Source organism: Apostichopus japonicus, chromosome 11, assembly GCF_037975245.1.
Source record: "Apostichopus japonicus isolate 1M-3 chromosome 11, ASM3797524v1, whole genome shotgun sequence".
Taxonomy (NCBI): Eukaryota; Metazoa; Echinodermata; class Holothuroidea; order Aspidochirotida; family Stichopodidae; genus Apostichopus; species Apostichopus japonicus.
In genome coordinates, this window is record NC_092571.1 from 15,979,306 (window position 1) to 15,994,290 (window position 14,985).

General features: G+C 36.5%; 1 protein-coding gene across 9 annotated transcripts in view; it reads right to left on the bottom strand.

Moving 5' to 3' along the window:
• Window positions 1-14,985, bottom strand: part of LOC139975966 (zinc finger protein castor homolog 1-like) — a 116,477-nt gene that overhangs the window by 20,662 nt on the left and 80,830 nt on the right. For 8 of the 9 annotated variants that reach the window (XM_071984282.1, XM_071984284.1, XM_071984285.1 and 5 more), the window contains 4 exons: window positions 11,249-11,512; window positions 9,800-9,862; window positions 8,636-9,197; window positions 4,544-4,628 (listed from right to left, as the gene is read on the bottom strand). In XM_071984282.1, the coding sequence (XP_071840383.1) occupies window positions 4,544-4,628; window positions 8,636-9,197; window positions 9,800-9,862; window positions 11,249-11,512 (974 nt within the window). The remainder of the gene's footprint in view (window positions 1-4,543; window positions 4,629-8,635; window positions 9,198-9,799; window positions 9,863-11,248; window positions 11,513-14,985) is intronic. The other variant, XM_071984283.1, reaches the window with a different exon arrangement.

Genomic DNA, 14,985 nt, shown 5'->3' on the forward strand with positions numbered 1-14,985 from the left:
TCCTTCCCTTTTTTTCTTTCTTTCCCCCCGTACGTCCCCAATACTCTCTGGCTAGCTAAAACTTCTCCTGCAGTTTCATGACAAACTATCCTGCCAGTTGATAATTTCATATTCAAATATGAGAGCTATGTTAAGAATTTCAATGGAATTTATACCAAAGTTCAGTTCGAGATTACTTTTCCCCTACAAATTGCTAAGCTAAAGTGATGGCTTTATTACGCAGAGAGAGAATGAGAGATTGAGAGAGACCGGTGGAGTCACCAATATCGTAGCGGCGATGGACTACGGGCATCCGGCAAACGACGACACAAACGAGGGGGAAAAGACATAACGAGAAAAGAAGGGAAAGAAAGACGAAAACTAATTAGACAAAATGGCAGCTCAGCCAAAACGCTGAACGATGACACAAAATTGAAGATGCCAAGCAAAGAAGGCACACAACAAGTTCAATGGAGAAGTTTCTCTTCCAAAGGTCACATTCTTGCAAAGTTATAAGATTTCATTTGCACATGTGAGTCGGTTATGATAAATGCTGAGAGAGAAATGCAGCTCGAGGGGCTTTTTAAGGGGTATCGCCACCAATATTGTGGTAATATTCCACGCAATATGAGCATCCAAATTTGCTCCTTGTCGACGGGGGCCTTGTTTGGTGATGATGATGTTTGGGTTCGTCGTGTACGAGTAGCGATGCGACAATGGTCTTCGCAATCAGACAAAAGTGACGTTTAATTCCAACGACGGTATGAGGTCCCGACTGATTCTCCTATCTTTCTCACCATTCGGTTCTCTGTTGTTTTGCTTTAGTTTTTATAACCAGTATTGGTACAGAAAATATTTTTCAAATAGTTGGAAATTAAACTAAACCAATATTTTACATTTTACATATATGTATATATTTTAATATATATTTGTCTATGGATAGAATTGTATCAAATAGCACAATCATGTTTCTGTAAACTGAAGGTATATGGGTTTTTTTCAAGAAACTAATCCATCATTTTGGCAATTTGAATCATTTCTCTCTCAAAAAAATTCTTTTCCTGAACATTCAAGGTCTATATACGGTTGGTTGGTATGTTGTAATATCAAAGTTTAGGAAAAAACTAAATAAATAAACAAACAAACAAAATAAATAAACTAATGAATGAATAAATACATAGACATAAAACAAAATAATTTCTGCACAAATCACCCTCAATAGCACCATTCTCTATTCTATGGACATAAACAAATGCAAACTTCCTAAGCTCGATTCTAATATTCAAATATTAGATCAATTTGTATAGATGTATAGACAAAAGATATTAATTAGAAGGCACTGGGAAGGGATAAACATGAGAAAGGTCATAGAAGAAGGGGGCAAGGGAGGGGGTGTGGGTATGGAGCTGGGATGGAAGGTGTGTATTTCATACATATTTGATGATCATTTAAGTTTGACATAATTTTTTTATTTATTTTTTCTCTCGCAATACTGGCAAATTTTTTCTACGGTAAAACACGGCCCAACTTGTTTTGTGTCCCTTCTTTCTCGTTTTACAACACATTTCATGTTATTATTCTATGCAACGGTTCTTTATTTAACTTCACTATCGATCTGCGAAATGGAGCATCGTGTGTTTTGGTGCCTCCTCGGTATATTACGACGAGCCGTGCGTCTTTATAAATTACCGATCGGGACATCTGGAGAGCCAACTTTCAAATATGGGCCTGCTCACATATCTCAGTGTCTGGATAAAGATATGTAATTCCAGACCCTTCCACATTGTTGGGCCCCATTTTTATGCTTTGCTGTCAACTGTCCAGAGAAGTTTTCTCTCTCTATATAGTTCTCAAACAAATACAAACACATTCGCTTTGTTACTCCCGAAGAGAGAGAGCGAAAGAAAAAAAAAATTGATGACTTGCACAGCCGAGGAACAAATGTCACGGCTACTCTGCTACAAGGAGAGAGAGGAGAGAAAAAAAAATAAAAAAAGACCCGAGGGCAACAATCTATTTCAGAGACGACATAACTTTGAAACAAAGGGAAATTAATATCGAGTGAGGTCTGTTTAGCTTTGATATGTAGATTGGGAACAAGGAGTAGGAGTTGACGAGGGCCAGGACAACAACGGCCAAGGAGAAATGAGAGATGGTCGGTGGAAATTGATTAATCTGGCTAATTACCACGACACTTTTTATAGGAATGGGAAACACAAAGCTAATAAAGGTTATGATTCTGTGATTATTTACAGATCGTCAGCTTTTTAACCAAAGCGATTCGGTGAGAGGAAGCAATCACTTTTCGAGGGAGGATGTTAATGGTTTAAAAAAAGGACTCGAAGGATTTTCGACTGTGTTTGGGGTTCAAGAAAAGCCCGGTGGATTTTCTTTCAAAAAAAAAAGAAAAAGAAAAAGAAAAAAAAATGTCAGATGGCCCAGTTAGACATTAAGTGGGAGGTAGGGGGGTGGTGGAAATAACCTCCCAGTGATCAAAGGGCTTCCTTTTGCCTTCTCGGACATTGAGCTCCTCGCAGCTTAGCAGGAAGGATCAATACATTGCAGGAATGATTCACCCTTAAATGACTAGCTTTCAAATTAATTCTATTTTCCCTTGTAAAAATGTAAACCAGATTTCTATCTTCTAAGTATGTCTGGTGTCGAACCTGCTATTAAAGCTGTCGTGATCAATTTTTTGACGAAGGTTCTCTGGACTTTTTTCGATATGGACGGACGGTCTCGGTTTGATGACTGACCGCCGAATGTGTGATCGTTGACTGCGTACATCTTTGAAGAAAAAGACGAAGTGCAGCCCAAGTGTGCGGGGACAGCGTAAAGATGGAAGCGCGACATTTTGAATGAAATATATAGCCTGCATCGTACAAAGTTCTCCTTCTGTCAAGGTTCCCATATCACACTGTGCCAAGATCAACATATAAAACACAAAACTTAAATCTATCTTTTGGCCTAAAAGATGTCCACTTCAATGGTGTTTTTTTTGTGTGTTTTTTTTGTGTGCAATCAATGTTTATGTCAACATTGAATACTAAATAAAGAACGGGTGGTTTTACATGAATCATACGATATGTGAGCATTGTCTTTTTCATATCCGGTAATGTTCAAAGTTTTGCACATATCCTGGCCATTTTCCAAGAAAGGTATCACTCAACAAAGCTTAAATTTTTTGGCATTGGTCCAGTCTTAGATGATACCTCTGATAAATACATTATGGAAAAAAAAGTGCACATTTACCAACAGTTTATGAATGACTAACTATAACAAGTTGTGGTTAACTTCTTAAACCATTTCTATTGATAAACTTCACCCTCGTTACAAATACAAGCCAAGAAATTCATTAGAATGGAATACATAATAAAATGCAATACAAAATACATTACAATAGAATTCATCGCATTACATTACAATGCAAAATAAAACCGTACAACACACTTAACACAATGGAATATACTGGAAGACAGTACAGTCCAACCCAATGCATTACATGACAGTAGAACAATACAGTACAAAACAACACATTCAACAAAATGGCACATATTGCACTAAAAGTACAGCCCAATCAATTGTATTTCATTACAATGCAAATTACAATGCAATGCATTTCTGTAACAATGCAATGCAAAGCCATAGTGTACAAAACATTGAACACAATGGCACACATTGTAAGAGGGTACAGTCCAATCCATTGTATTACAACATTACAATGCAATTTACAATTTAATGCATTTCTGTAACAATGCAATGCAAAGCCATAGAATACAACACATTGAAGACAATGGTACACATTGTAAGAGGGTACAGTCCAATCCATTGTATTACAACATTACAATGCAATTTACAATTTAATGCATTTCTGTAACAATGCAATGCAAAGCCATAGAATACAACACATTGAAGACAATGGTACACATTGTAAGAGGGTACAGTCCAATCCATTGTATTACAACATTACAATGCAATTTACAATTTAATGCATTTCTATAACAATGCAAAGCCATTGAATACAACACATTGAAGACAATGGTACACATTGTAAGAGGGTACAGTCCAATCCATTGTATTACAACATTACAATGCAATTTACAATTTAATGCATTTCTGTAACAATGCAATGCAAAGCCATAGAATACAACACATTGAAGACAATGGTACACATTGTAAGAGGGTACAGTCCAATCCATTGTATTACAACATTACAATGCAATTTACAATTTAATGCATTTCTGTAACAATAATGCAGTACAGATCCATACAATCAAACTGACAATATAACAACAATATTTTTGGTAGTGTGGGGCAGACCAATTGGAAGTATCACACTGCAAGGTAAAGTACAATACAATGCTAATGGTTCTTTCCTACTATTCTGGCAGTTTCCCGAAACATATTCAAAAAGCATTCTGACTCAAGTAAGAAGAAAAGCTCATACGGATTGTTGAAGGGAATGAGGGAGGGGAAGGAGGAGACCTGTACAGGAGATGATGTATCTAAATAAACCATTGACACAGCCAACATAAAAGAATGTTTAACATTAATTAATACTTACAGCAAAACTACATTCTGTTTCCATACAATGAAAGTGTTCTTTATAATGAAAGCCACAATGCTGGCAGTTCTCATTGGCAGCATACCTGGAGAAAATAAAAAAAAGGGAGAATTGTTTAATAATCACAGGAATATCCAGGTGGCTAAGTTGACAACATTTTAAGGAACTTGCTGGAAATTTACCTTGCCTTCAGGTCAAAATGCCACCCTCCCTAGCAGCATTTTGTTTTGGCAAAGATATGAGGTTCCTTTTTTTTTCATTTTTGGAGAAGGGGGGAAGGGGGGATTTGGTAATAATTTGTGGGAGTATCTGGCAAAATTAATTTCAGAGTGATGGTGTAATAACTGTTTATTTATTTATTGATTTGAAAAACATGTTTGTTTTGATATATATATATATAAATATATATATTAAATCATTTATCCATGAAGGAAATGAATAGTTCCAGGTACAAAAACATTGCATCGTTTTATGAAATTCCTAAGATGAAAGAACAATGAGCAAGCTGATATTCCATTTCAATGATAAATCAACAAGAATATTATAATAGGATAAAGAAGCTTTAAAAAAAAATCTCTGAAGATGACATCACAGCCCACCTACTGTGTTTCTAGGGACGATTTTAGCCAGTCAAAGTAGGTTATAGGCAATCAACCATATCTTGAGTTCATTTATAGGATCGAGAATTTGAGATTTTCAACTAACAGTGAGGAATAATTCTCATCTAAGATTAATGTTAAATTGTCAGCCATTAGAAGCTACCTTTAAGTACTTTAGAGCCATCAGTGAAGAAGAAAAAGGGGAGGGCAGGGAGGGAGGGGGGGAGGAGGGGATTTCAGTTAAATTCTGTACACTGTGCATCCGACTGTTTATAAGAATTGGAGAAATATCACAACAACAGCAGTCTTTTGTATCATCATCCATTCGTACTAACATCTTCCATTCGTACCAACATCATCCATTCATACTAACATGATAAAATCATACTAAACATCCTCACAGTCAATGTCTTTAGTATCTTTGTTTGCAATTACCTTTCCACTAGTGCTTTGTTTTTCTGTTTACCACAAACCAGTTACCCTGACATCTACCCAAGCATGCAATTAAACAATTAAACACTTGGGAAATATACTTGTAAAAGCCACAAAGTACTATTTAAAAGTTCACCAATCTCCTTGTTACTTCCTTTTGCGAATGAAAAAAAATCTGGTTATGTGATCTTCATTATTCCCTTTTATATATTTTTTTTTGGGGGGGAGGGGCTTATTTAGTAGGCTATGATCAGTTTGGTTAAAGGGGGGGGGGAAGTCTTTGTTTTTAGAACTAAAGATGTTAATGTAGTTCAGTATGCTTTGACGGAATTCATTTAGACAGAGCTAGAGAAAAACTATATCCCTTTCCACTGATGGAAATTCAGACACAGGGTAGTCAGAATGTCTGAGGCAGAAATTCAATGGCTTAGTATGATGAAATTCTGGGACCATTGTAACCGTTCAGGTAGCCTTAAGGGGTAATATTGCGATAATCTGGAAATTTTAGCATTCCATTGTCACTTACATGGATCAGTGACTTGCGATTGATGAAAGAGAGATTACTGTGATGGGGAATTTTTACTCGGAAAATACTAATTTACAAGTAAACAGATTTTCAACGCAATATTGCCCTTTAAAAATGACCAGCTCTGAGAATGGAAAATTTTAAGGTACTAATGACCCTCTGTAACCCTAAAAGATGATAATCAGAAGTCAATCCTTGGACAAGCCCAGAATTAAAATCAAAGTCAAAACTTGGCTAGACAGGAAAATCTACCAGCTTACATTCTTTTGGCACGAATGAATCCCTATAAAAAATATTCCCATCAATATCCTGTCTCTTTTTTCACTGCCAATCTCCAGCACCAACTTCCTACTTCTACCTTTTTAATAATTTCATATTCCTCTGTGAAGTCTAGCATTCTTCCTCACCAACATCCACCGAAAAAAGCGAAACGGGAAGAAAAAAAAAGAAGCAAAAAAATAGAAGAAAAAAAAAATAAAGGAAGAAAAAAGAAATTAGTTTGCAAGAGTCTTTTTTGAAAATTTTTCTTCCACTTTCTAAAACAGGCCAAAAGTTTTCAGTAACAGAACGCAAGATGCTGTGAATAATGTGCAGGAAATTTCTTTCCCAGAGTTACATAATTTATGCAGATATTTTTGCCTGAGGGAAAAATAATCAACAAGGCGACTTTTCTTTTGGAAAAAAAAAATTGCAAAACCAGTGATTGATATTCAGATTCATGGTGTTTACTGATTAGTTTTGCAAAGAGGGAGGAGGAGGGCAAGGGGGGGGCTTAGAGGGAAAGGAGGGAGGGGAGGGAGAGAGAGGAGGTGAGATTTTGAGATTTGTGGAAGCAAGAAGCGTGACCTCTCTTCCGGGTTTGAGACACTTTTCATTAAAGTTTGACCGTCTGCTTGGCGAAGTATTTCAATCTGTCAATGATTGTAGGAATTAATAATTGAAGTAAAATATTTTAATATGAAACTTAAAGTAATTGGTATTTAACCCAATATTTCATTTGTGGAGGTTGAAGGAAGGGGATTTTTTTTTCTCCTTCACTTACAAAGAAAATCAAGAAGATAAAAGTGAATTTTCTCCAAAACTTGATACTTCTTTTTTTTTCTCTTTTAAAGAATTTAAATTTCAACATGATGAACGAAACACATAGTACTGAAAAGGATTCATTCACAAACTAAAATCAAACTTTCATACGAAAAAAAAAATTGCCAGAAACAATAACTTTTGGAACTTCAAAATCAATGAACTATACTCTCTAGAACATGTTTTTATATTGTAGAAAGGAATTTGTTTGAAAGGGGAAAAAGAGGAGAACCTACTTGTAAGTTCCCACACAAGTTCCCACAGAAGGAAATACAAAAGAGATTTTAGAAGCTTTTGTTTAGATTAACGCTAAAAATATCTTTTTAATAACCCAAAAGAGTTTGGACTGACTCAACATGGAGCTTTTTGTCATATTTTGAAACCAAAAGTTGAGATATATACTAACAGTGAAGTGTCATTTTTCAAACAAGTGCTTTCATCAAGCTCTGAGTTTATTCAAAAATCTTACTTATTAATTACGATTATGATTACATTCTCAAAACAATAGAACTTATCTATTGATAATGCCGTAAAACTTAAATTATAGTCCGATGTTAGGAAATATTGTCTTTGATTATCCTTTTACATTGATTTTGGTTTCTAAAACGAGAAAAAAAAAAAAAAAAAAACGAAAGCGGGGAGGCCAATGTTTGTAGATTTTTATTATTTAAAGATAAAACTGAAAGTGTGACACTGCTAGAAGAATTTTTGTTAAATCAAAAAAAAAAAAAAATTACACATCAAAACAAAAGGGGCACTATAAATGAAAAAAGAAAAACAATTAAAAAAATATTAGAAAACAAAAGAGAGCCTCTTAACCTCCAAGTTCAATATCTGAACAATGTCATGACTTTATATTTTGTTAATAATCTACTCAATTTGAAGATTAGATCTGATTATATAAAACCTGGGAAAGTTTTTCAGAAGGAAATGAAAACTACATTTGTATTTTCGAATGCAATTGAACTCCTCTCTCCCTTTGTTAATCTTTGCCATGCAGCACCAGATTTCTAGTGTGCCCAGCTCTTATCCAAAAGTACTTTTGTGTGCCGAGCTGCGATCTACATATTGATCCATCTGTCTAAACCCGGCCGTAGTTACAACAACAATAAAAATCTAAAAACCAATACATATTCCAAACAAATGAAGTTTGTGTTCTGATGAATTATTAATCAGATCACAAAGATTTATTTATTTATTAACTTGTTTTTCCACAAAAGTACAAAGTGGAGGGAAGTCTTCCACAAAGATCAAAGACATAATGTTGCTAACGTAGAAAAATGTAGAACAATTAAGCAAATTTCGGAAGATGACACTTATAAAAGACACTGTTCTATTATTTGAAATTTACCAAACAAAGAAAAAACGAAGAAAAAATACAGAAAGGAAGACAGTATCAAAAAACAAATGCAAAAAAATAGCAAAATGAAAATAAAAATGAAGGTAACACCCTACCTGGCAATATACTTGCTAAATCCTTTGACCGGTTCGCTACCGAAGATTTCGGCCTCGTCCGCTCCGCCTGCAATCATGCTCCTCTTGAACAGACCTGACGGAGACGATTCTAATGGTTTACTGGAAGACTCTGCGCTGGTCCTCGGTAACGAACCAGACTGCGGACCGGCTCCCAACTCCATCCGGTTGCTCAAGTTGAGCGCGGTCAACGGCCCCGCCATCATCGGCGGCAGAGGATGCAGGCCGGGGATGGACGTGAGAAGCGGGTACGGGGATCCGGGCAGTAAGTTCTGGGCCAGGCTGACCCCTGGTGAATCAAAGTCCTGTCCTCCTCCTCCATGGTGCAGTCTGGAACCCCTGTCCCCGGGGGAGCTACCTCGCGATCCGTTAGGGCTGGACAGTTTCTGCTTGAGGTGGAGGTTGATGTCGTCGAGGGTCTTCTGGTTCTCCATCTCTCGTTTGCCGATGACCTTCTCGATAGAGTTTCCCTGATTCAGTTGGTGGATGTAGCTGTCGTACTTGGATATCCTGGTGTTAGGGATGTCGTGGGATATACTCTCCCCTGTAGAAAAACAGTGGAATCAAAGACCGACATAGACATCAAAATCGCTTTAGCAGATACCAGTGAAACTTTGGCCTCCTCCTCCTCCTCCTTCTCCTCCCCAACCCCCCGTACCCCTTTCAAACACAAAGAAAGAGGCTTTAGGTTCAAATGTCCACAACTAGAAGCAGTCATGTTTGGAGGGAGGAAATGTTTGTTAGTATGTAAGTGAAGGCACAAACATAATTACTGAAGACCACTGGCAAGTTGCCAGTCTTCTGCTGGTTAAATTCAATCAAGAACAACTCCCAGCTGAGTCTGTTCCTTTTTGTCCCTTGGCCCTCTCCTTCCCTCCCTGCCACCTCTTATAGAAATCACAACGTTCAGCATTCGACAAAAAAAGATGAAGGGATGCAAAAGTTTTGTATTTAATTTCTGGGTCCTAAACTAACAACAGTTTCTATATAAAGTGTAATCTATTATAGTAACCCATCCCACTCCCCATCCCTTCCCCCTTTCCTCCCTTTCCCCTCTCCTCCCCCCTCCCTGTTACTCTCATATGGTAACTCATCTCTTTCTCCTCTACAAGGGGGAAGACTGCAGTAATTACAGAGGCCACTAACCTGCTTCCAGTTTCTGGATAAAGTAATCATACTTTGAAAATCTGTTTGATCTCTCTTGTTCTTCTGAAAAGAGAAATTAATTGTCATGACTTTTTTAGCCTATTTCGACCACTAGTAAGCTCTCTTTGTCTGGGGTTCTGTTTGGGATGTTACTTGTTGTAACCATTTGTTCAGTGGGACTTTCAGCTAGTTATTCATGTACCAGACTTGTATTCTAAGTTGGAAACCTGTTGTTCGTTTTCTTTGCTTTTGTTCATCCAAGTATCGGATTTGATGATGAGAGAGAGAGGTAAAATTGATGGAGGAGGGAGGGAGGGAGGAAGGAGATTTCCACCTTTTGTTGTCTTTTGGTCTCTTATCTTCACTCTCCAAACAACCCACTTTGCCTGCTTTACTACTAAACTCATTAACACATGCAAATAAACAATCTAAATAAACTACAAATGAAAAAGAAGAAGGAAAATATTCAATCTAAAGATTGAAAACAATGATGTTAATACTGCAAGAACCATACAAGACATGTGTCTGATCAATCTGTCTTTAGTTTCCCCCATGGCCATTCCACTCTACTCCAGCTCTAGCCACATCCCCCACCCCCCCCCCCCCCACCTCTTTGCCCTCTCCCATTCTGTCCCTTCTGAAAGCAAACAAGCTGATAGTGCAATAGAAGTCATGCAACCGAGATGCAGAAGAACAGTCTCAATCTTTGCAATCAAAAGTTTGATTGTGCTGCTGAATTAATTTCATTTGTTTAGGATGATTATCAAAACAAAACAAAAAACAAAACAAGAAACGACATGTAAAAAATCTCAAGCCCAGAGAAATTATACAATTATAACAAGAAAACCAAACAAATATTTTCTTGCAAGAATTCAGCCAAATATTGATCTAGTTAACATTAACAAATATGCCGAAAGACAGCCTGTTGACACCCTTGCTCTAAGTCAACAGATGACAAAACTTTGTGCACTGTAGGTATTTTGAAATGTGATATCCTTCATATGAACGGAACTGCACAGGTATGCTAAATCGCTGGGTGTGACTGACAATGGAATGGGACTATACCGTCCAGAATTTCTTGGCTGCCAATTCCTTTTCCTTATGAATTCAAATTTCTTTATTCCTAATTCAATATTTTCTTTCCTGATTCAGACATTAATTAAGGCAGTAAATTAATCTGAAAGTCACTTTTTTACACCCTTGATATTATGAAATTCTGTCAAGCGAATACCTGACCAAAAATTTGAGGAACCTAAAAGTGCAAATGTCAGTCAGTGTTAATAAATTATTTGCATTGACATTATTTATAGAAATGAGGAATTTCATGTTTTCTTTTTCCCATTATAACTTTTAGTTCTTTGATAAGAATGAGAAGTGAACATCTTTGAAATATAATAACTGCCCAAGTTTTGTTCCCTGCTATTAATTACTAAAAATTGTTTGGCCTACCTTCACTGAGCCCTTTATCCGGCCCTTTCACATGTAAATTCATCTTTTTAACAAAAGTCTGTGATCCATTGTGAAGGCCCAATTTTCTCTTGCCACTGGAGGTCCTCTTTTGTAATTTCATGTGCATAAACTGCGGCTGGAGTTCATCGTGAAGCCGGCCATCCAGCTTTGGTGGGTTGGCTCGAATTTCTTGTTCCAAACGGGCCCTGAAAGCGTCCACGGGCCGTTTCGGGTGGGCTTTTAAATTTTCCTGAGTCAGTTGCCCTGTGATACAGAATGAAAAAGATGGATTAAGTAGATCGTCAGGTGGCAAATGAGAATTTAAATTCCACCTTTAACTGGTTGTACCTGTATAGGCAAACAATAAAATGAGTTTTAAAAACAGGGTCAAAGAAATCTCAATGAATCTTAACTAAGGTAAGCAAAACACAAATTCCAAAGGTACAATATTTGTAATTCCCTGTAAGTTCCTTCTATCAAGTTGATTCTTAGATATTAGGAAGGGCTGAATTAGACAAAGTTTGGTTTAAAAATCAATCAATCAATCAATCGATCCATCAATCGATAAATCAATCAAATCAAATGATAACAAGGAAAAAGATTACATTTATTAGATTTATATAATGTTTGGCTTTCTTGGCATATTTTGAGGACAATATTTTGTCCTCCTGATTAACTTTCATCGGTCAAACCAATGTAGATAGAGAAGGAGGAGGCTATACTAACTTGTCCTGGGAACAATTCAGGTTAGTTATTGTAGTAAAAAGAGGTCAAGGGAAGGAAGGATGATGATTCCTAGATATTAGGGAACAGGGCCGAAATAGTGAAAGGGAGTAGAGGGTGGAGGGGGGGGGGGGGTGTTGATCCAAGAGAGGATTGAAGCCGTGATTAGATTGCATTCATTTGTGCTGAACACTGGTGGGTAAAATTGCTTGGCCATTTTTTGGTGATGAAAATAAAATTAATTGGGATATATTTACAACAATATCATATGACTCTTTGATAATGAAAACCTTTGTACGAAAAAGTGAAAAACAGGTCGCAGGAAAATTCTGCGAATGCCAATCAGCATTGACTCTAAAAGTGGTCAACTTGGGCAAACAACTGCAAAAAGGAAATCGTCACCCTATTTTACAATCATAGAAATAGTCAATAGGATTTCAAAGTTAAATGACGTATTTGATAATTTAATTTCCTTCTTTTTGTTTAAGCTTCTTTTTGTTTAAGTTTTTTGTTTGGTTTTTGACCTTGTGGTGAACATTTTACCCTGGTTTTAACAAAAAGTAAAACGCTATATTTGGCTGCATCACAATACCTGACTCATATAACCCAAAGTTAAACTTATTCGCGACAAAAGTCAAAAGTTCACAGCAAAAGAAATATTACGCCTCAGAGTAGAAACCTATTCAAAACTCAAAAGTAAGAAAAAAGTGGGAAATACCCCTAAAATTTTTATCTTTACATTAGCGACAAAACTTACTGTAGCTATTACCCAGGAACTTTTGCAAGCATTTCCTCTTTAAGAATACAGAATATCTGAAAGCCTACAGTTAGTCACTCACTGCCCAATTAATGTAGTTCTAACACATTCCAAACACAGTGCAAATAACATTGATTACATGTGGTATAAATTTATGCGATGTTTTCACCATATATCCAAGCAAATTTAATTACTTGTCTTAATTAATAGAAACTTAGGGCAGATGACTGCATGGTCACAGATATTTCAAGACTTTAATTTTTACCCCTATTTTTACTTTCCAACAGACTCACACAAAAATAGGGTGGATGCATGCAAACAAGTATGGAGACAGACTTCTTTTTTTTTCCTCAAAAGAAATGTTTTCCAGAAAGCCCTTGTTCAACTACTGCATTGTTCACTTAAAGTTATATCAAATCAACTGATATTATTGGCCGATAACTTATCAACAATTACAACTTCAGACCACAATTTGATTTGCGAAATATTCGCCGACATTTGCTATGAAAGTGCTAGTAAGTTCACACTCAATGTTGCATATTTTTTGGGGGGTGACATTTTCACCACCCCTCTCTCTCCCCCAGCCACCCCCCTCACCCCCAACCTTTCAAGTGCAGTTTAGCTTGTCGAATAAAACTTGCTTGCATATTTGCATACCGATTAGGAAAGAGATACAATTCACATCCAACTGTTATTTTCGAAAGATGACAATATAAGTATACAACCAACTTCTGTGTGAGAGTCTCTGTTACAATGTGACCCTTTCTAACCGATTCCAGCACTTTTCATAACAATGAACTATTAAATCACTAGCACACCAAAATGCCATTGGGGGAGTTTTCGCTATTAAGCACAAAGTCAAATATACCAGACTGATAAAAATTCAAAACCAACAGTCTACTTAGCCTTGAACAAATTCAAATCACCAATATTGAACTACCACCACCTCATTGAACTTTTTTAGTTCGCAGTTCTGTTCCTTTCTCCTATATATATATTACGATATATATATATATATATATATATATATACATATATATATATATATTACGATATATGTATATATATGTATATATATATGTATATATATGTGTGTGTATATATATATATATGCCTTTGACGGCCATCCTCTCGAAGGATAAAACATGTTGATAATCTTGCATTTTCATGTAACAACCTTAATATTTCCCTTTGTAAAATTCAAGGCCAGTTTGTAAGAGTTGAGAGAATAGAAAGAGGAATGAAATGAAAAAAAAAAAAAGTAAAAAAAAAAACACTTTTTACTTTTTCATGTCTGCCCAATTTCCCAAATTTACTCTTCATCTCATCTCATGTTTGGCTTCCAGCGAGTTATTAAGATCTCATAAAATGTTGACGTGGTCTGATTCTACCCTTATTCTCTCCCCCGGGAGAAACACTCTTTAGCTTACACGCAACCCTCCACTTTTTCTTCTTCTCTGTGAAATTTCAATTTCCTCAAACACAGCTCTTAATCTCACCCAAACAGACCTCATAATACTTTCGCACCTTCTTAACCGTCGCCTAATTTGCACAAATAAGGAAAAAACAAATCCTGCCGGGGGCTTTTTAATCCAATTTTCCTAAAAGGCCAAAAATGCCATTATACCGACCCAAAATATCAACCTTCCCTGCTTCTTTTTTTCTTTCCCCCCCCCCCTTCATATCAACGTTTTAATGCCAGAGATAGTTCAAATATTTTCAAGCCGGGGTCGCTTGGGCAAATTTGCAGTTCATTTGAGAAACAACCAAGTCAAATTGGCTGAAGTAAAGAAAGAGGAAGAAGATGAAGTAGAAACCGTTTGCCCCAATGAGTCAGTCTCGCAGTGTAAATTCTTCAAATTTCTGTCTCTGGACAAAAAAGGCAAGATGCCTTAAAGAACCAATTCCCATGGAGACAAGGGGGAAGAGGAAAGAAATTTGATATTATTTTTATCTTCGTGATGACGGCTGACTGGAGTGGAATATTGAGATGGGTAAAAATTAATTTGTATCAGCAACGAGACTGATGACTTGCAATTGTCGCCGTTTAATTTTGAGATGAGGTCCTTTATTTTCTATCAAAATGTTTGACGATATGGATGAAATTAAGGATCTAATAGCTCCTAGAATTGAGAATGATATTCTCCGTGATAATTAATGTTAAGGCATATTGATTGGGGACGAGCGTCCATATCAAGGGATGCAGCCTATTCAAGCGAACTTTTATGGTGGAGGGGGGGGGGGGGAACAATCGTTC